Source organism: Morus notabilis, unplaced genomic scaffold (assembly GCF_000414095.1).
Source record: "Morus notabilis unplaced genomic scaffold, ASM41409v2 Scaffold365, whole genome shotgun sequence".
Lineage (NCBI taxonomy): Eukaryota > Viridiplantae > Streptophyta > Magnoliopsida > Rosales > Moraceae > Morus > Morus notabilis.
The window spans coordinates 55,056-78,280 of NW_010362906.1; the positions used below are offsets into that span (position 1 = coordinate 55,056).

The 23,225-nt window shown below is 35.0% G+C and overlaps 1 protein-coding gene across 1 annotated transcript in view; it reads right to left on the reverse strand.

Moving 5' to 3' along the window:
* The window catches only part of LOC21400242 (leukotriene A-4 hydrolase homolog), a 29,971-nt gene extending 8,222 nt beyond the window's left edge, over window positions 1-21,749 (reverse strand). Inside the window, exons 1-5 of the mRNA XM_024168976.1 lie at window positions 20,981-21,749; window positions 20,449-20,773; window positions 19,567-19,800; window positions 19,160-19,486; window positions 18,201-18,470 (exon numbers count right to left, since the gene is read on the reverse strand). Coding sequence (XP_024024744.1) covers window positions 18,201-18,470; window positions 19,160-19,486; window positions 19,567-19,800; window positions 20,449-20,773; window positions 20,981-21,636 — 1,812 coding nt within the window. The 5' untranslated portion in view covers window positions 21,637-21,749. The remainder of the gene's footprint in view (window positions 1-18,200; window positions 18,471-19,159; window positions 19,487-19,566; window positions 19,801-20,448; window positions 20,774-20,980) is intronic.
* Between the last annotated feature and the right edge of the window lie 1,476 nt (window positions 21,750-23,225).

The window sequence follows — 23,225 nt, forward strand, 5'->3', positions numbered from 1 at the left end:
TGTCATTCTAAATCTTTAGGTCATGCATGTAATGTGAAGAACATGCGGAAGACAAGAATCTAAAGATGATAGTCTAAATCTTATGATCCACAATCGAGGGAATAAAGTTAGGCGCTTTATTCATGTTAAGATTGTTATGTTGTCTACTTCCTAACGGAGATGGCTTGTCTTGGTCGTCGGAGGTGGGACTCCATGGGTGGAGACATTGATATAGTTTCTAATGGTGAAATCTATATTGGATCGGACCAAAGTTGAATTGTTTTAATTAATAATTCTGTTTGAATAAAACAATTCACTTTTGACGAATTATATGTTGTCATCTTAATGCTGAGATGGATGATGAACCTGTATACTTGACTTGTATCCTTTGATGTACTAAAGGGAGACATCTTGACATTATGTAAAGGTACGCTTGCCGGTACATTGGGGGTATGACTCGTGTATGCGTAGATTCGTTATTTATAGATAGTGGAATCCATAGCTCCTATAAAGAGTCAATGATATCCTCTTATGCATTATCAGTGGATTGGAAAATATGAGCGCTCAGCCATTGGACTACTCTGTGTTATCTAATGGTTTACTGTTTGTAATGATACGAATAGTATTTTTCTGATGGTATGATAATGGAACATAAGATAAATGTAATCGGGAAGGTAAAACGGAACTTGACCTCAAGTCGATTATGGATATCCTATGGGGATGATACACTATTATATTGAGTCATGGACTAGAGCTAATCAGAGCTTTGTAAATACGCTATATAAATCGAGAGTGCAGCTCTAGGCTTTTAGTGGAATAGCGCTAGAGTTTTATAATCATGAGATGGACTTGTTGGTTTACAAGTAGCTTTGTGATTATAGGAGCTTGATTTATATATGTCCATCGGGTCCCTTTGCTAGCTCACATATTTTCCTGTAACGATACGGTGTATTTCCTACACATTGGTAACTTGTGCTATTTCCGTAAAAGATGTTCAAAGTTAATTCATGGGTGATTTATCGAGTGAATTAATTGATAAATTAATTCTAGATAAATTGGTTGAATTATTGTTTTAAGAGTTGTTTAATATAGGAAGACTATTATATGACTGTTTTGATCATGCAATTTCTCTATTGGGTTGTTTGAATCAAAACTGAGGCTCTATGCAAGTTTCCCGTATTAAAAAAACTAGGAAAAACAACTTTCGTCAGTGCAGACAGGTCGACCGGTTGGGTAGACCGGTCACAGGTCGACCGGTCCGGTCGACCGGTTAGTGAAGACAGGTTGACCGGTGAGTTATAACGTCTCTGTCACCGGTCGACCGGTTGTAACGTAAAATGCATGATGACATGGCAAAATCGACTCTGGATGCGATGAGAACTTTAGGAAACCTAATTGTTACGAAAGTATGACTTCCTAAACACTATAAATATCCTATTAAGTCACATTACTCATTAGATCACTTGAGAGACTTTTTGGAGGCTATTGATAAAAGATTCCTGAGAGGAAAAATTGTTTAATTCTCAAGAACAATTTTTTCTTTGGCTCTCTTGTGATTGGAAGGAGATCAAGAATACCTAGAGGAGATTAAACGACGTGTGCCCACCCGCACACCGATCGTGGAAACAAGAATAGCAAAGAAGACCAGTTGGTTGAGGCTCTTCCGGTTGCTGTTTGGAACGCTTAGATCTGTCAAACGTGCAGTTTCCTGAAATCTCAAAAGGTATGTTTTAGATCTTTAATATTTATGTCATATAGCATCATGAACATGTTCTTGTTTGGCTTTGATGTTGATTAAAATTTTTAAATTCCGCTGTGCACTCAATGCCATCTATTTTCCAACACTCTTGTCATGACTTAAAGTTAGAGCCATTTAGCATAGGAATAAAGTTGATGCTGGCAGTAATATTAGCAGGAGTCATAGCTAAACAGATAACAACAAACAAACAAACAAAACAAGCTCACATAAGTCCCAAAATAAAAAATAAATTTAAATAAAGGTAAACCCCATCTCAAGATACTGGGCACTCCATTAACATTTCATCTTTGGACAAAAGATTAACTTGTATGTGATATCTTAGTGTAGTAATCAAACACTGATAATAAGAACACGCCAAACAATAAATCTTCCTTTGGGCCGATTTATATGTAAAATAAAATAATCATCGCGCGTTTATTACCACAGGTGCACATGTAATTCTATTAAATATTTACATTCTTTTGGGCCGATCAATATTCACATAAGTTATATATACACAACCGTTTACACTCTAAAATAAATTAATTTTCACAAGAGATGTCAGTTTGGCAACATGTTGTTTCAATTAATTCATCTCAAAATATATATAACCATACAAATATCTGAATTTAAAATTGCACCAAAATGACCCAAAAAAATTAAAAATAAAAAAATGGTCAAAGTCAAAGTCAATGAAAGGATAACGGTCAGGTCAAAGTCAACCGTTAACTTATCAGGGCTGGACCGAGTCGGGTCAACCCAACTCGAATCCTAAACCATTCCCATCTTTTTCCTTGTAGGTCACGGGCCCATTTTCAAAGGCCCGAAGGCCTTTTCAATTTTTTTTTAATATATGGCTGCTTGCTTAGCCCGCAGCTCTCTTAAGCCACGGGCCAAATTGGGCCCGTGGTTCCCTTAATGGCCCAAAGGCCTTAAGAAAAAAATAGGTTTTTTTAAATAGTTGGGGGCCAAGCCCAGAGCTTACTCTCTTGTAACGAGCCCAATTGGGCCTGTGCATCTCAAACCCTAAGGTCATGTTTGACCCCTAGGTGAACTGACAGCCAAACAGCCGCGTTTGGCCGCCAGTTGCAAAAGCAACGACCAGACCACCATGGCTTTTCTTCTCCTGCGCAGCCTAACGGCTGCGCCGGTATGTCCAGACGCCGGCGGTGGCAAGGGCTGCCACCGGCTTAATCTGCAAAAGATCCTTTTATTGGGAATAGTGTCCTAAAAGCATGAGATGTGATAGGATATTTATTATTTATTTAATAAAAGAGTTTATTCATTATTTTATGTGCATATATTTGTGAATATTTTATGAATATCAAATGAAAATTCCGTGATTATTTATGTAACCTTAAATGTTGCATATAAGTGTTATATGCGAGAGGATAATGTTTAAGGATAATAATCAAAAAGAGATGTTCGTAATGAATTTAATTAAAGTTTCAAATTTTTAATTAAAATATTATTAATACAAGTCATTCTCATTTAGAATGGAACGGTGTTATCCGCACTGTTAATATAGCGAGATATTGAATGAGTGTATTACGCATAATGAGATTAGGTGGAATAGTGACACAGATACAATATGAATTTCTAATAATTTTTGTTAAGTATAGAAATTCTAATTGAGCCTACCGATGGTCATATATAGAATGATCTTAATCCTGAGTTCTTAATAAACTCATGTTTATGGATTTGTGTCTTTTGATTTACTCGGTACAGATTTCGAGACCATGAATCATATTCCTTGTATTTTGGAGACATGATGAAGTAGGTAGCTGAGAATGTTATTATACGAGATGAAATCCATTCCTTCTTGAGAAAGAAATAGATAAATAATTCTCTTGAGTGTTGATTCGGTACTTGGATTAGTAAGAGCGCTCTGGTTCGTGAATGTGTTTTATGAATCACTATCTATTAGAGAATATATGGTACTCAGGGATGAAGATATAATTAGAAAGGTTAACGGATTTTACCTAGCTCTAATTATGAATTATTTATGGAGGATTGATTTATATGCAGTGACTATATCAAATGGACACTTCACAGTTTAGAAGTAATTTATGTCTATAATTTTGAGAGTGCAATTCTAAGTTTATAGTGGAGTAACTATTGGAATTAATATAATTAATTAATTAATTAAAGTTTTTAATTAATTATTAATTTTATTAGAGCTCGGGATTATAGGTCCATTAGTCCCCGCGTCGTCCTAGTAATTCTACCAGACACAAAGGGAAAAATGGAAATTTTTGAATTACGGAATTCTAAAATTAAACACTCGAAAATAATTAATTAAGAATTAATTATTATTTAAATAATGTGATTATTTAAATTTGAATTTGAATTGTGAACATAATTTAAATTTATCTTTTTAAACTTATTTGATAAGTTGTTCAATTTAGAATTCAAATTAATTTAAGTTTGACTTAAATTAGAATTTGAATTTGAATCAAAATTGGACTGCATGATAAAGGATGATTTTCTCTTCCTTCCCTATCTGTATTTGGCGCCTACCACAGGGATAGGATCACCTAGGTTGGCCGGCCATCTTGAGGATAAAGAGTAGGAGACTTTTGTTTCAAATTCAAATAGGAGATAATTAACAAGATTTATCTTGGAGATAGAGATTGGATTCCTTTTGGAAGTTTGACTTCTACTCTATAAATAAAAGAATGATAGAAAATTGTGAGACAATTTTTGAAGACAATTTTTTGACCTATTTTTCTGAGGGTGGTCGAAATTCTCTATAGTGTGAGAGGAAAAATATTTTTCTCCAAAAATTTTACATCGTGCATGCGTTGGTGTTTGTGGAAATTCGAGTGTTTATTTTAATCCGTTTTGTCTCAGGTGTGCCCACACACACGTCTTCGTGGATTCTAGGAATTGACGTGGAAGACATTGGTTTTCTAAACACAAGGCTTTAGAGCAAGGATTGTTCGAGGTCAAAGAACTCAAGCTATCATCCTAATCGGCCACCACGTATTATTCATAATTGGGTTCTTAATAAATGAATTAATGTGATTAATTTATTCGTGCATAAATTAATATAATCTATAGAGTATCTTAAAGGTTTTATAAAAAATTTTGTCATACTTGATCTGCTATCCCCACGCTTCTGCATCCGAATTCAATTCAAAAACCAACAATTGGTATCAGAGCGGTCTATAGACGATATTAATTTATGCTCTGATTATGCGATAATCAAAATTAATATATTAAATATGTGATATTTAATTATGTATGTATGTGATGGGTAGGCACTTGTATTTATGGATGTTTATATTTAATTCATGTTGATGAATGTATGGATGATGGATATTGTCGTTAATTATATGGTTCCATGAATCGCATTAAATTCGTTCAAATTAAATTATTTATAATTTTATTAGGGATTAGAATTATTGTAATTCTAGGATTTTGGTAGAATTAGGGTTTTTTGATTTTGAATTAAAAGGAAGTATGGAAGATCAAGTTTGAAGATGTCCAGAAACAACCCCAGATCTTCCCAGACCAGTGCCCAGAAAGCAGGCAGCGCGCACCTAGCGCGTGCCCAGACAGAAGGTAGCGCGTGCCCAGCGTGCGCCCAGAAAGCAGGCAGTGTGTGGCCACGCGTGCCCAGACGGCACACGGTCAGACCACACGCGCGCGCCCAGACACGCGGCTAGCGCCCCAGAGCAATCAATGGGCCCCGAACGGGCCCAAGGGTTTCTGAAACACTCGTAATGCGTGCCGACAGACCCCGAAGAAGGTGGAATCCGACCCGAAAAACGAAGCCAAAGAATGAAGAATTCATGAATCAAAGACCCGTTGATGTAACGAAAGAAAATAATTATTGTAATTATTTATTTATTCGATTTGGTTGTAATTTATATTTTTCATGGGACTCGGTCAAATCCATCTCAATAGCCGATTGCATATATTTATATTTTATGTTTATAATTATATATTATATGTCCATGCATGTAACATGTCATATAGATATAATGTGCATACTCATATGTTTTATAACATGCCATGCATACATGCGCATTTATTATTATTTATTTTATTTATTTAAAAGAGTTTTAAAATGATAAAAAAATAAGAACCATGCGCTAAAATTGATTTAATAAGATTAAATTGATTTAAGTTGCAAAATTGATTTGCAAAAATAATGTTATATGTGAAATTGAATTTAAAAGTTAAATTTTGGAATCTCATATATCTGAAAAATAAATTATTTATTTATTGGGATTTGAAAAACATGAGATGATTTTTAAATAAAATACATATTTACAAAATAATGAGTTGGAAAGGTTTGTATTACAATACGACCCACTGGTCTCCACCATTAGCGTAACACCGTGAGATCCGGAGAAGGGCTTTGCGGCGACATTGAATCGCCCTCCCAAATGAGAGTGTTCTTGCCGGATCAATAACAAGGTTGGCTTCCTAGAGATAGGATTTCAAGATGTATTTCTGAATTGACTACCCAAAGGTAGCAATCCGGAGTTAAGTCTATGGGGTCTGAAACGGTGGATTACACTCATGAAGATATAATCAAAGTTTATTGGTCATATTTTGAAATAACGATAGTTAATAAATATGAAAATATGAGATATTTTAATTATATTTATTAACTGATAGGAGTTGATAACTCTATTAAAAATAGAGTTATTTCATTATTTTTGTGCATTTAAAGTGGCTAGTTTTTGAGATTTTAACTTATTTTATATTATTTTACTTTATTTTGAATTTTAATGTATACTTCTCATTTTAGATTTTTTTTTATTTTATTTTAGTCCATTTAGTTTAGTTTTAGTAATTTTTATTTTAGTTTCCCTTCCAAAATAATTAGTTTCCTCATATATGTAACGAATTTGGTGACAGGTGGGCTTAATTGTAAACTTTTGAGCTGAAATGAGGTCAAAATGTAAAGAAACAAATTAGAAACTAAAAATAGAATTCGGACCAAACAAAGCCTAATCTGGAGAGTAGAAAAAGATGCGGAATTCGCTTTCGTAGCCGTCAGATCCGCATTCACTCTCCTCTCCGTGAGTTTCAGGCAGATAAATTGCTGCTCTAGCCATTCTCCCCACGCCATGTGGCAAGCTTGTCTCCCACTATCTCCTTGCTCCCAATCCGACGTTGCCACTTGTCTAGGTTTCTTCTCTCCTTTGTGCATGTAATTAGAAGTAATTTCGGCTTGGTGATAGGCTACTCTTCCAGTGACGAGCAGCCACAGAGAACAAGAGGGGAAGAGAGAAATTAAGAAAAAGAAAAAAATCATATTTTTAGAGTTGAAGGATTTTATTTTTAGGAGTTATTTTTAGTTTTAGATTTTTGTAATTTTATTTTGTAAACACCATTGAAGGGGGCATTTTGGAGCTTCAAAAAGGAGGAAGATGAAGATTTGGGGATCAGGTTTTAGAGTTTGTGACACCTCCATTTGGTGATTTCTTTTATATCTTTATTCTCTTTATTTTTGTAATCTCTAAAAATACTTGATTATTGGTGTTATTTATTTTTATTTGTGATTATGGTTTGATTTTCCTTGTTCTAGGGTTTTAATATTGCATGGTTTGTGTTGCTTTGATTTTTCATTTATTCAAACTAATTGTGTTGTCTAAATGATGTTGGATAATTACTCTATGTGGTTTAATGTTTCTAGTTGATTGATCACCAATTAGTTTATTAGGAAGCCGTATATTGCTATCGGAAGGTGGATTTGCGTGCTAGGCCAATCATGGAGTGACATAATTTTAGCGGGACAGGAATATACCCATTAGGATTATGTAGCCACTAACGAAATTTAAGAACCTTATGAATCCTAATTAATTGGTAATATATAGTTTACTAATTGATGAAGGATATTTCCGATTGACTACCAAGAGGGGCTTTTGGAGAGTTTAGGAGATTTAAGCTTTTATTCAACTAGACAACACAATTGAGATGATTAATGGATGCTCAGTGACATAATTAGGTGAAATTGAATCCCTAGAGCATTTTATTAGTTTTGTTTAGTTATTTTGTTTAATTTTCTTAATTTTAGATTTAGTTATTGTTTTCTTTCTCGGTAATCAGTTGTTCGAATAATCTTAGAGCTAATTCAATTTCGATAATTAACACAAATTAAGCACAATCTCTGTACGAACGATATCTGTACTCCGGTACACTTTATTACTTGTACGATCCGTGCACTTGCGGAATTACGTAACAGGAGTCTCGGTTCAATTTGTAAATAATTTGACTACCCAAAGGTACACTTTATTTGTGGTAAATTGGATTATCGTTGGCACCTAAAATTAAAACATGATTTATGTATTTTTCATGTGCATCATGCATCATATTTAATTGTGCCTAAAATTATATGTTTTGATATTCATGCACATAAATTGATTAGATGAAGATTCTATTTATTTCCAGCAATATGTCGAGCCCTATAATCACACTACATGAAACTGAAACACTGACTAGAGATAAACTATGCGGAGTGATAAAGTAACATAAACAACTCACATTTATGTGATGAATATAAGTTTGTCCCAAATGGAGGATTGTCCTCATGTCCCTAACGAAACCAATGTAGCTAACTGTTAGCTAGGGTTGTGCATGGTAATTCACAAGAAATATATATGAAGGCATGAAAACAGCTTATGAGATAATGCAGTCACCAGATATCATATCTGAAAATCCATATAAGAAAGGCTTGGTTAAATATTGTAAGGGCCCTGACCAAAAGACAAAGAGAAAATCATTTTCATCAAAATAAAGGAAAAGAATCAAGCGAATATGATTTGCTAGTTATGAAAACATGTTTAGTAAATGGTGACTCCTATTCATGGATAGTAGATTCGGGAGTTACTACTCATGTTTGTTTTCTTTATTAAGTCTTAGTTGTCACAAGGAAAAACGTTTCACTAAAATAAAAGAAAAGAATCAAGCAAATACGATTTGCTAGTTCTAAAAATATGTTTTAGTAAAAGGGTGATTCCTTATCCTGGATAGTAGATTCGGGAATAACTAATCATGTTTATTTTCTTTATCAGGTCTTAGCCCTTAAATGGAAATTATTTTCACCAAACAAAGAAGTAGAATTAAAGTAAATAAGATTTACTAATTCTAGAAACATCTTTAGTAGAGGGTGATTCTTCGTCCTAGATAGTTGATTCGGAGCAACTAATCATGTTTAGTTTTCTTTACAAAATATTATTTCTTACAAAGAACTTTCCGTTAGGGACTACACGATGGTGGGAATATCGCGAGGGTATTGGCAAAAGCAGTGGGAGAGGTTAGACTTCAGTTTTGGAAATACTTTGTTGTGAACAATGTTTATTTCCCTCCAGGCATAAAGAGAAAATTGATTTCTAATTCTAAATTATTTGAACAATTGTCTTTAATAATAATCTAGTTCACATCTTTCAGAATGGTTTCGATATTTGTTCTGGATATTTGGAAAACGGTTTATACCGTTTAAACCGATACCTGACTCACTGCGTAATGTTGAAATGTTCAACAATTGCCAAACCTAAGAATAAGAAGCAAAAGATTTCTCATGATAATAACACAAGAAAACGGTTTATACCGTTTAAACCGATACCTGACTCACTGCGTAATGTTGAAATGTTCAACAGTTGCCAAACCTAAGAATAAGAAGCAAAAGATTTCTCATGATAATAACACATATATGTGGCATCTTAGGCTTGGTCATATTAACCTAAACAGGATTGAAAGATTGGTGAAGGATGGTCCTTTACGCGAACTAAGAGTTAGTAAGCTTGTAGTCTGTGAATCTTGTCTGGAAGGTAAACTAACTAAGAGGCCTTTCACGGTGAAAGGAGAAAGAGCTACAGAACCCCTTCTGCTAATACATTCAGATGTATATGGACCGTTAAACGTCCAAGCAAGAAGAGGTTACGAATTTTTTGTCACCTTTATTAATGACTATTTGAGATATGGTTATGTTTACCTAATGCAATGAAAATTTGAAACTTTTGGAAAGTTTAGAGAGTTCCAAGCAGAAGTTGAAAAACAATTAGGTAAATCAATCAAGACACTTTGATCAAATCGATGGGATGAATATCTAGACTAAGAGTTCTGGGATTTCTTGATTGAAGAAGGTGTGGTATCCAAATTGACTACACCTGGTACACCACAGCAGAATGGTGTAGCCGAAATGAGAAATCAGACTTTGCTCGACATGATAAGATCAATGTTAAGTTATTCTTCACTTCCTACTTCGTTCTGGGGTTATCCCTTAAGAACCACTGTGTATATTCTGAATCTAATACCATCTAAGTCTGTACCAAAGACACCCCCAGAGTTGTGGAATAGTCAAAAGCCATTTTTGAAGCATATTCGCATATGGGGGTGTTCGGCTCATGTGATGAAACAATAGACTAGGAAGTTGGAACCAAGATCAGAAATATGCATATTTGTGGGATATGTAATGGGGACAAGAGGAGGATTATTTTACATAGTCACAAGAATCAAAGGGTATTTGTATCGACAACGGCCACATTTCTGGAGCGTGACTATATGATAGTTTTCAAGTCCAGAAGCAGAGTAGTTCTAGAGAAGTTAAATTCCAATAAGATTGGACCATAACCAACCAGAGTTGTTGGAACGCTTAGAGATAAGACCACGATTCCTAATTAAACTCCTGTGGCACCTCGTCGTAGTGAGAGGGTAAGCAAGTTACCCGACCGGTATACCGGGGAGGCCCAGATAGTCACTACTGATGACGGTAAGAAAGATCCATTGATCTTTAAGGCTTCGATGGATGATTCTAATATGAGAAAATGGCAAACAACTATGAAACTTGAGGTGGAGTCAATGTACTCTAACTCAGTGTGGCAACATATAGATCTACCTGTAAGGGTAAAACCCATTGGATGCAAGTGGATCTTCAAGAGAAAGAGATGAGCATATGGAAAAGTAGAGACTTATAAAGCAAGGCTAGTGGCTAAGGGTTATACCCAGAAATAGAAAGTTGACTTTGAGGAAACTCTCTCATCGGAAGCCATGCTTAAGTCCATCTGGATACTCTTGGCCATATAAGCATATTTTGAATATGAGAAATGGAAGATGGACGTCAAGACAACTTTTCTGAATTGCTATCTTGAGGAAACCATCTATATTGATCAGCCAGAAGGTTACATAGAGGAAGACCAAGATCAGAAAGTTTGCAAGCTGTCGAGATCCATTTATGGATTGAAGCAAGCTACTAGATCATGAAACATCAGGTTTGATAAGGCTATTAAGTCTTATGAATTTGATCAAAACCAAGATGTATCGAACAAAAGAAAAGAAGATGTTATTGTTCTTTGCAAACCCGAATATATGACATTCAGTAGAAGTGGTCAGTCATTGTAAGTTGAACTCAAGATTCGATCATTAGGTAGTGTTAGTGTATAAGGAAAACAAAGAAACTATAAGATAGTTTAGTCAGTGAAAGAGTTGTCTTTTAGCTGGATACACAGACTTTGACTATGAGTCTTGCATGGAGTTCGAGAGTCGACATCCAAATATGTGTTCAAACTGGGTGAAAAAGTCGTGATTCGAAAGGTTGTTGGCAAAGTGTGATTGCTAATTCTATCATTAAGAGTTAATGTGTTGTAGCTTGTGAGTGTTGTAGCTTGTGAAGCAACAAAAGAAAGCAACCTGACTTCGGAAATTCTTAACTGATCTGGAAGTTGTTCCAGGCATAAATCAATCATAAACACCTAGAAAGTTTTAGGATTTGAGACATATTCTACTTGCTTTGGGACAAGTGGGAGATTGTTGGAATGATGTCCTAGAAGCATGAGATGTGAGAGGATATTTATTATTTATTTAATAAAATATTTTATTCATCATTTTATGTACATATATTTGTGAATATTTTATGAATATCAAATTAAAATTATGTGATTATTTATGTAACCTTAAACATTGTATATAAGTGTTATATGCGAGAGGATAATGTTTAAGGATAATAATCAAAAAGAGATGTTCGTAATGAATTTAATTATAGTTTGGAATCTTTAATTAAAACATTATTAATACATGTCATTCCCATTTAGAATGGAACGGTGTTATCTGTACTGTTAATATAGCGAGATATTTAATGAGTGTATTACGCATAATGAGATTATGTGGAACATGGACACAGACACAATATGAATTTCTAATAATTTTCGTTAAGTATAGAAATTCTAATTGAGTCTACCTCTGGTCATATATAGAATGATCTTAATCCTGAGTTCTTAACAAACTCCTATTTATGGATTTGTGTCTTTTAATTTACTCGGTACGGATTCCGAGACCCTGAATCCTATTCCTTGTATTTTGGAGACATGATGAAGTAGGTAGCCGGGTATGTTATTATACGAGATGGAATCCATTCTTTCTTAAGAAAGAAGCAGATAAATAATTCTCTTGAGTGTTGATTCGGTACTTGGATTAGTAAGAGCGCTCTAGTTCATGAATGTGTTTTATGAATCACTATCCATTAGAGAATCAATGGTACTCAATGATGAATATATAATTAGAAAGGTTAACGGATTTTACCTAGCTCTGATTATGAATTATTTATGGAGGATTGTAGTAACTATTGGAATTAATATAATTAATTAATTAATTAAAGTGTTTAATTAATTATTAATTTTATTTGAGCTCAGGATTATAGGTCCATTAGTCCCTGCGTCGTCCTAATAATTCTACCAGACACAAGGGCAAAATGGAAATTTTAGAATTACGGAATTCTAAAATTAAACACTCGAAAATAATTAATTGAGAATTAAATATTATTTAAATAATGTGATTATTTAAATTTGAATTTCAATTGTGAACATAATTTAAATTTATCCTTTTAAACTTATTTGATAAGTTGTTCAATTTAGAATTTAAATTATTTTCAGTTTGACTTAAATTAAAATTGAAATTTGAATCAAAATTGGACTGCATGATAAAGGATGATTTTCTCTTCCTTCCTTGTCTGTATTTGGCGCCTACCACAGGGATAGGATCACCTAGGTTGGCCGGCCATCTTGAGGATAAGGAGTAGGAGACTTTTGTTTCAAATTCAAATATGAGAGAATTAACAAGCTTTATTTGGGAGATAGAGATTGGATTGCTTCTAAAAGTTTGACTTTTACTCTATAAATAAAAGAATGATAGAAAATTGTGAGACAATTTTTGAAGACAATTTTTTGACCTATTTTTCTGAGGGTGGCCGAAATTCTCTATAGAGTGAGAGGAAAAATATTTTTCTCTAAAAATTCCACATCGTGCATGCGTTAGTGTTTGTGAAAATTTGAGTGTTTATTCTAACCCGTTTTGTCTTAGATGTGCCCACACACATATCTTCATGGATTCTAGGAATTGACGTGGAAGATATTGATTTTCTAAACACAAGGCTTCGGAGCAAGGATTCTTCGATGTCAAAGAACTCAAGTTATCATCATAATCGGCCGCCAGGTATTATTTGTAATTGAGTTCTTAATAAATGAATTAATGTGATTAATTTATTCATGTATAAATTAATATAATCTATAGAGTATCTCAAAAGTTTTATGAAAATTTTTGTCATACTTGATCCGCTATCCCTGCGCTTCCGCATCCGAATTCGATTCAGAAACCAACACCTTTTTTTTCCCTTGGCGGCGGCCAAAAGCCGCCGCTATTCCTACACCGTCACGGCCAATAGTCCACGGCTGCCCCTACCGGCGCGGCGGTGAGGCCGCGTCCGGACTTCTCTGTGCCGGCGAAAGAAAGTTGCCGCAGGTCAATAACACCTTTTTTTCCTTTTTTTAACCGAAAAAGAAAAAAATGGAATACATTCAACAAAACATTCGTCCTGAATTTATTCTCAGTGATTCAACATGAAAAAGCTCTAATACAACTTATTATAAATTTATGATTTAGTAAAAACCATCACGTAAAAGTCAAGAACATTCATGTCAAATCATCAATAATTCATAAATCTGTAAGCGAAAGCGTACCTGATCCATAATGACTGATTTCTCTCTAGAGCCGTGCAGTTTGTCTTCCAAATCAACATGTTTTCTTAGAGATCTCTTTAACTTTCTCTCTGATGATGGGATGTCAGATGGAAGAGAATGTAACGTGTGATCTGGGGATCATAACTGCTATTTATAGATAATTTCCCTATTATCTTTTAGTATTTCTATTTTAGCCTAGCATAAAAATAGAAATTACCCTTAAGTTTATACATATTAAAAGGCTACAACCTATTAGATACATTAAAGCACAAAATATTCAAATCTTAGTATATCACTTTTAATTAAGTTTAACCTTATATGACAGCCCGTAGCACATAATTATTCACATATAAACTCAACGTTGGATTAAGGATTTAACAACAAATACCGAGTTTATGAATTTATATTTTTACATTTTTATCCATTAATATCCTTTTTAATTAAATTAATATATTAATTAAAGGAATATTAATTAAAAATAAGAGATAAAAATCTAAACCCAATAAATTTAACAATTTTTTAAAAAAATAATAAAAATTTTGGTACCTTACTTTTTAGAAAAAAAAAATGATAAATTTATTTTTCTCTCTCGAACTTTGGTGATTTCGTCACTTTACTTCATGAAATTTAAAATTTTGTCTACGCACCCCTCAAACTGTGAAACGTTAGCAAGAATGGTCCTTTCTGTTTGTAACCGTGAATTTAATGCTGATGTGGCTGTAATTTCAGTGGACATTAGAGAGCAATTCATGGGCCCGTTCACTTCGCTGATTCGAGTTTGTAATTCGAGTTGAAATGTGTAGGGCCGGCAATATGGGTTACGACACAACTCGAAAACGACACGAATTTTACTTGTTAAGGTTGAGAAAAAAGATGTTCGGGTCAGAATTGGGTTGACCTGAAATTGACACGAAAAACACGGATCAATTTCGGATTAGACTCGCCTAACCCGAACACGACACGAAACTCGTAAGAAACTAAAAAATACATATATTTTTCATTTCATATTTTAAATTTTATTATGAACTTGTGATATCATGATAGTTATACTCAAAATCGTATACTATTATTTGCTTAATTTTAATGGATGTTATTGTAATTTAGTGTGTTATAAATTTTAAATTGTTTTTAATATGTAAAAAACTAAATAAAAGTATACAATTTTCGTGTCAATTTTGGGTTCACGGGTCAATTTCATATCACGAGTCATTTTCAGGTCGTGTCGTGTCAATTCGTAAAGTGATCATGTCGTGTTCGTGTTGCGGTTTTTAAAAAATTTTGTGTCACGGGTCATGTTCAGGTTGACTACAAATTTAGAAAGAAACGATCAAAACACGACACGAACACGACAAGTGACACGAATTGCCACCCCTAGATATGCGATTTTATGTGAGAGCTTTTTACTGTAGTAAAAAAGTTAGATGTGACTGTTTCTGAGAATTTTTTACTATAACAAAACTCAAATTCTAAACTCGAATCGGTGAAGTGAACGGGGCTTAAATTTTTTATGTAAGAGGTAATTAGGGTATTTTTACTTCAAATTGATAATCAACCACAAAAAAATAAAAAAATAAAAATAATTTAAAAAAATGAAGAACCCTAGCCCTTTCTCTGAAACCCAAAGAACCAAGACTCCTTCGCTGCCTCTTCACAAAGTGAGATCATCCCTGCCCCTCGTCATCATCACGCCCTTAACCTTCCCCCAATCTAACGGTCGCTGTAGCTAGGGTCCTAACGCTGTTGGATTTGGCGGTCCCGTCGCAACGCCAACTGCCCCATTGATCTCATAGTCTCCATCGCAACGCCCCTAACCTCGTTGAATCTTGCGGCCGCCGTCGCAACATTCCCCAACCGCTCGAAGATCTCGTGGTGGTTGTCGCCATCGCCGTGCTCCTAACCCCGCTGGATCCCTCCCTCCCTCTCTCTCTCTCTCTCTCTCTCTCTCTCTCTCTCTCTCTCTCTCTCTCTCTCTCTCTCTCTCTCTCTCTCTCTCTCTCTCTCTCTCTCTCTCTCTCTCTCTCTCTCTCTCTCTCTCTCTCTCTCTCTCTCTCTCTCTATATATATATATATATCCTCTTTCTCTCTCCGTTTATCTCTCTCCTAATTGAAATTGAAATGGACATGAGAATGAAAATGGGGTTTGTTGGGCAGGTTTTTGCTAATATGTAGATTGGGTTTTCCACGATATTGATTTAGAAAAACAGAGGCTGCTATTTTTTTTTTTTTTTTGGTCATTCGCGTTTGGCTTTGTGTTGTGGGCATTAAGATTGTGAAAAATTAGTTAATGTTGATAAACCTAGACTATGTTTCATCGATAAATATCAGAATAATTACTTCTCAAATGCCACTGTTGGTTGAAATGTGATTAATGGATGTTATAGAGCAACATACTTGAGGATGGGCCAAAGTTAAATGGTAATATTGCTTCAGTAATATATGCTTTTTGTCTTCAACGATTCAAAGGGGTTGTATTGGAACCAACAAAAAAATCCTTTATGCTTCTCCAGTCTTCATATTCGTCCGTTCATTTCATTGATTTGAGTTTTTAATTTGAATTGAGATGTGATTTTATGTGAGAATTTTTTACTGTAACAAAAAAATTAAATGTGATTATTTATAAGGATTTTTTACTGTAGCAAAACTCGAATTCTAAATTCGAATCAGCGAAATGAATAACTCATTTTTACTCAATAAATAAGTAGCAAATAAAAATAAGGGGTAAGGGTTTTTTCTTTTAACGGGAAAAGGGCATTCAATAACCGCTCCTAGTGATGTCACGTTAACAATTTGTCTATTAAGAGCTCGTTTGGTTGAAGGATTCGTTCTCTAATTTGATTCATGATTCCCTATAGTATTTTCTCTCACAAAAAATAAACGTAAATTAAAAATAATTCTAATCTTATGGTTCTAATTCATGAACTAAACGGTCTCTAAATGGACGAAATGACCATTTTTTGCTTAACATTTCAAAATTTAGGAAGTTTTAAAATTTAGAAGACAAATTGACAAAAAGATTAAAGAGACGCTTAAATCATAGATTAGAATTATGAAATTAAAATTATTTTTAATTTACATGTATTTTTTATAAAAAAAATATTATAACGAATCATGAATTTAAAAAAAATAAGGAGAGACACTTTGGTATTCTGTACGTTTAACTTTAACAAATGAATGAATAGGATTAATTTAAAATGGAGAATGAGGGGAATAGCAATTTTGAGATATCTAATTAAAATTACTAACAGTTTTTTTTTTAAAATAAATTACTGACAAATTTTAAAACAAGATCAAGTAAATATAGCACATTAGAAATCAGTCCCTTAACATAACTAAAATACCAAAAATACCCTTTTAATGTAACAATGGCTTTTGGGTTCCTCGTAATCCCTCTCTTCCTCTCGCACTCTCTTGCTTGGCCATCAACGACATCTGCGCATGGAGCAAATGATGTTCAATGTGGCTGGGCTATGTAGACCTGTCACTATGGAGTAGAGCCACGAAGACGACCGCAAAATTGCTCCTCCGTGAACGAATCTCGCTGGCAAGAGGCGCTGTTCGTTGCCGATCAGTCAAGTTGCTGGTAAGATGTCAAGAAACCACGACCTTCAAACAGAGAATCGGTGACAAAGGGGGCGAAAATAGATCTCGAAGCTCCATTTTTGCAAAACAAAGGAGATAGAGAAAGAGGCAGAGAGAGATGGAAAGGAACGAAGAAAGAACGGAGCCAAGAAAAGAAAAGGAAAAGAAAAAGAAGAAAATCAATATAAACATGGGTAAAATGGGAAAAACAAATTAGATTCTTAAGTAAATGCTATTTACTCACCACCCAAACTGAATACGACATTACTTTTTAAAAATCTGTTACTATAAATTCTGAGAAACGAATTGGGAAGAAAAAAAAAATACTCATTTCAAAGAAAAAAAAAAGAAACCTAAAAATGAAATACTTCCTATGAAATTTTCCTCTTATACTAATAATCGCATTTTAATTTGTGCATGTTGGCTGACTTGATTTGTGCACGCAATCTTGAAGAAATGGAAGGTATACAGTCAATTTCTCAAAAAACTAACAAAATGAAAAAGAGCAAGACATAATTTGGGGGAACTATTCTTCATTCTCCAAGTATTACTTGGCCATCGACTAAGAAAGTTGCACACTCTAATAATTATGAGCTATTGAGCCTCCTTCCTCAAGCTGCTACCTCGTGAGAAACAAATTGCTTCAGCCAAAACAAATAACTAAATAAACAGAAAAGAAAAGGCAACAAAAATGCACGTGCCCAACAGATATTAGGAATAATTGATGCTCTAGAATTAGTGCAAATGAAGAAAAATCTAGAGGTTATTGTCAGCACTCAGCACAAGAATCCTTCAAGATTCTTCTTTTTTTTTTTTAAACAAAAAACCACCTCAAAGGAATCATCAGTTCACAACTTTTGGAGATGGGCGTGACAAGAGAAGCTGACAAACAACAGTTAGCTTCAGATGTTTGGTTCACAATTTATTTACACTACTATATATATATATATATTAGGATGATAAGTGTCGCGAGCCTCTGAAAACACCCTTTTGGCCAAAATCTTCTCTTCTTCCTTCCCATTGCCCTGGACAAGAGCAGTGTAGAGTGGACGAAGGTATTTCATCCTCCCTACTTCCTTCAGTGTTTTTTCTACCTCAACATAGTAGTCTCTGCACTTGGCGCAAATTGCTAGCTGCAAAAACGCCACCTTCACCTCGTAATCTTTCGATTCTGAGAGCGTGTAGCGTGAATCCAACGCCAAGAGCTGCACATAATAGATGTTCACACGTTACTAAAGTTAGGCAAACTGAAGTACGTTTTAATCAGATTTTACACAAACATCTTTTTGACAGAACAGATGGACATCTTTGGTGTGTGAGAACATGCAAATGAGGTTCGTCATCTGAATCCCGTGGAATTCTATTAATAAATTACCAAGAGAAAATAGACGTGAATAGAGAAGAATAACAGAAGCATCCAATGAAGAGGTCTAAAGGTAAAAGCTCGCACCAATAGCTAGATGTAGCGAGTAAGGAGTGGATCACTGCCAGAGGATATTTAAGCCAAATTAAGCTTACATTTCCAGAAGAAAATGAAGCAGTACTCAGGCGCTTGCATTATACAGCAAGAAGCTAAATCATGGAGACAACACTCAACAACTGAACAACATTACATTTAGTCTTTTACCAGATTCAACCAGACAACTATGAATTGCTTTAGCATCAATCTAATCCCAAAATTACTCCACAATATTAAGAAACGTCAAAGTCATGGTAATTAAAAAATGGACTAGAAAAACATAAAAGAAATGCCCGCATGCTCACATTGGAACTGAAAAATTCAGAAAATAACAAAAACAAAAAAGGGGAAAAAAAAGAGAGTAAACAAAAGTCAATAAGAAAAAAATGGAGTGGGGAAGCCTCGTTCAAACAAAACAAAACACAAGGGGACTACCTGTGAAGCTTCAAGAGATTTAGGCAAGTGCTCCAAGTAGAGCTCCCACTCCTGTCCTCGCCAATCGGCAACTTCATCATCCCTCGGCACCCTACCAAGGCTAAACTCATTTGCAAGAGACAGAATCTTTGTATATAAACTGGATACTGGTTCGTAGGCATCTGGAGGAATACCAGTACCCTCAGTCCACAGAACTAAGTCAACCTCATTCTCTATTCCAGGAATGTTAGCTTTCAGAAAATCAAGAAAGGTATCAGTATCAATTGACTTGAACTTGAAGGTGGCAATATATTTCTTGAGGAACTCATCAAATGCAGGCCTTCCCACCTAAAAACAATACAAAATCAGATACATCCCCAGAAAGTTTTGGAATCATATCCGAAAAGAAAGAAGATTAATCAACCCACCTGACGTTCAATGCGCCATAAAAATTGAAAGCCTTTTTCATATGGAACTTCAGAATACACATCATCTGGGTCAACTCCTTCCTGATTTGTCTTGAGCTTAGTAAACTCCAACCTGTCCTTGAACCTTTCCACAGTCTCATTCAATCCCCTCCATCCGATTCCAATGTTCAACACAACTTTCTCTTCCCCTTGCACCGCTTCAATGATTCTCCTCTCCGCATATGTTGTAAAACCCTTGAAAAATAAATCGAAAATCAAAACCCACTTGCAGAGACCACAGATGTCCCTAACGAGAACAAACATGCATATAATAACATACGTGAACATCCTCAAGCACTAAACCTCACGTACATATTAAACTTCCAAGCACAAAATTCTTTGCTCTTCTTTTTCTTGACCTACGCCACGTACTTTTGAAGGGAGTGAACATTTATTGTAGAGCATAATTACTAGGGCGCATACATCTGTAAAGAATTTTTTTTTTTTTTCAGGGAAATATATATGCAAATATCTTGATTTACATCTAAACTGTATATGCCTAACAAATGTGAACAGTGAAGAAAAAAATCATTATGAAATTTTCTATGATAAAAGAACAGAACAAGACAAAGAACTTTATCTACCAAGTTGGAGAATAGTCGTGCTAGAAATCATTAAGTTATAACTCAATATACATCTGTAGAGAGCTTGATCAACATTTAAGCTGTATATGAATTTTCAAACATGAAAGAACAGAACAACACAAAGTAAAATCTCGGAGAACTAGCCAATGACCTCTCCACTTAAATCTTCCACACATCCACGGCAAGCAATTCTAATACTCAACCGCAACTGGCAAGAGCATTTTACTGGCAAATCTAGCAAGCAGTCACATCAATATACCTCATTCAACCAAAAATGTTCATTGGTCGTGTTAGTGATCAAGTTTCCAGTCCAGCTATGAGCAAGCTCGTGCGCCACCACCTGCGCGCCACTCGCATCGCCCTTAATAACAGTTGGAGTCAAGAACACCATCCTTGGATTCTCCATCCCTCCATAAGGAAAGCTCAAAGGCAACACCAGCAAATCAAAACGTTCCCACTCGTATGGCCCAAAAAGCTTCTCCCCTTGCCTTATCATTTCTTCGGTGCCCGCAAACTCCCTTGCTGCCGAATCCAACACCGCAGGCACAACCTCCGCATAGATCCTTGTCCTCGGCCCCACCTCCCTAAAAGTCCAAACACGAAAATATGAAATAAACTTCAACATTATATTGAAAACTATTTCTTTGACAACAGAAATCTATTGGCACTGATAATCTATTTTCTAAAATATCTATGAAAAAGTTCATTAGTAGAATAATTGAGTTCTATATCAATAATAATAATAACTCGATAATATCGATGAAAATATTGATTTTGTGATCCATAATTACCTAAACCCTAACTCTCCAACCGCGAAAGCGAACAAGTACGGCGGAATCGGCTGCTCCATCACGAACTCCTCGACGACTCTTCCCTCGGCGCACCACATCTGATCACCGCAGACCAGCAACAACCCCTCGCCAGCGACCGGGCCTCGCCGATCGACATGGCGCGCCGACATCACCGCCGAAAGCTGCCTCGGAACGTTCAACCGCGCGCTGTAGCAGACGCGCGCAGCCGGAGTATCCTGGCAGGGGAAAACCGAGCGCGCGTGGATGGCCTGGCATTGCGTGTAGACGAAAGGATAGGTCTTATTGAACGTCTGAGGCGGCGACAGCCATTGGAGAGCTGAGGAAGAAGGCGAGGTGGAGAAGACGACGAGGAACGAGGCGTGGCCGGAGAGAGAAACGGTGAGGTGGCAGCCTTTAATTTGGTCGGGAGGAGAAAGAGAGAACGAGAGTGGCGAGGAGGATTGGGGATCGAGAACGGAGTGGATGGAGAGAGAGCGGGCGTCTAGAGATAGAGGGCCGGAGTGAGGGTTTGGGAGGGAGAGAAGAGCGGAGCCATGGATGGTAGAAGAAGCGAAGTCGAGGTAGAGAGAGAGGGAGATGTGATTGGCGAACTGGTGAGTGGAGTCGGCGAACGAGTGAGGGTCAACGGGCGCCATTGGAGGAGATTTGGAAGCTTTCTAGGGCTTTGCTTCTTTTTTTTCCCCGGAAAAGAGTTGCAGAATTTAGTGGGAAAATGAAGACCTGTGAGCGTTTTCTTTTTTTTTTCCCTTCTTTTTTTGGGTTTTCTGTTCGGAGATTCGCAGGAATAAAGAGAGAAATTCTTATAATCTCAACCGTTGAATAACGTGGGGCCCATTCTATTTAACGGCAGTAAAGATAAAGACAGTATTCTGTCCGATTTGTGAGCATCCTTTTCTTCTCTTTAAAAAAGAAATTTGGAGGGAGAATCCAAGTAAATGAAATCTCGTCCATTTTACTGATTTGAATTTAAAAATTAAGTTTTGTTATAGTAAAAAGTTTTAAAAAATAGTCACATTTAATTTTTTTATTACAATAAAAAATTCTTATATAAAATTACATCTTAAATTAAATTAAAAACTCAAATCAGCGAACTAAATAAGCTCATAATATATATACAGAAATAGTAGAAAATAAGCCAACATGAAAAGTTTAAGAAAGTATATAGGCCAACTTTTAGGTATAGAAATTAATAGGTTATAACTTATCAAGTTATGGTTCGTAACCAGATAAGTTATGGATAACTTGTCAAGTTATGGTTCATAACCAGACAAGTTATGGACGAAAACAGTAATTTGGCCTATTTATTAACTTATGTAAACTACTGATTTGGCCTCAAATCAGCGAACTAAATAAGCTCATAATATATATACAGAAATAGTAGAAAATAAGCCAACATGAAAAGTTTAAGAAAGTATATAGGCCAACTTTTAGGTATAGAAATTAATAGGTTATAACTTATCAAGTTATGGTTCATAACCAGACAAGTTATGGACGAAAACAGTAATTTGGCCTATTTATTAACTTATGTAAACTACTGATTTGGCCTCAAATCAGCGAACTAAATAAGCTCATAATATATATACAGAAATAGTAGAAAATAAGCCAACATGAAAAGTTTAAGAAAGTATATAGGCCAACTTTTAGGTATAGAAATTAATAGGTTATAACTTATCAAGTTATGGTTCATAACCAGATAAGTTATGGATAAACTTGTCAAGTTATGGTTCATAGCCAGACAAGTTATGGACAAAAACTGTGAATAACTTGTCAAGTTATGGTTCATAACCAGACAAGTTATGGACGAAAACAGTAATTTGGCCTATTTATTAACTTATGTAAACTATTGACTTATTAATTTTAATTCATCTTAAATCTTAATCTATTTCTCTCTTTCTCTCACACACATATATATATATATATATATATATATATCTTTTACTAAACGAATCTACTAAAAATATATATTTATTAAAAAATGAGGAGTATATTTAAACGGTTGAAAAACAAAAAACCACACCAATGATTTATTTTTATTGATCATAACAAAAAAGTTTCCTAAAAAATAATATTAAAGGAATATTATGTTATTCCTTGGTAGTGCAAAGTCCTCACTCCGACGACTATAAAGTACAGTTCTTGTAATATAATTTGTAACTCTTTGTATAACGTGATAATATTGAAGTAATATTATGAAGATTATCTTTTGTTACAAACAAAGTGAATG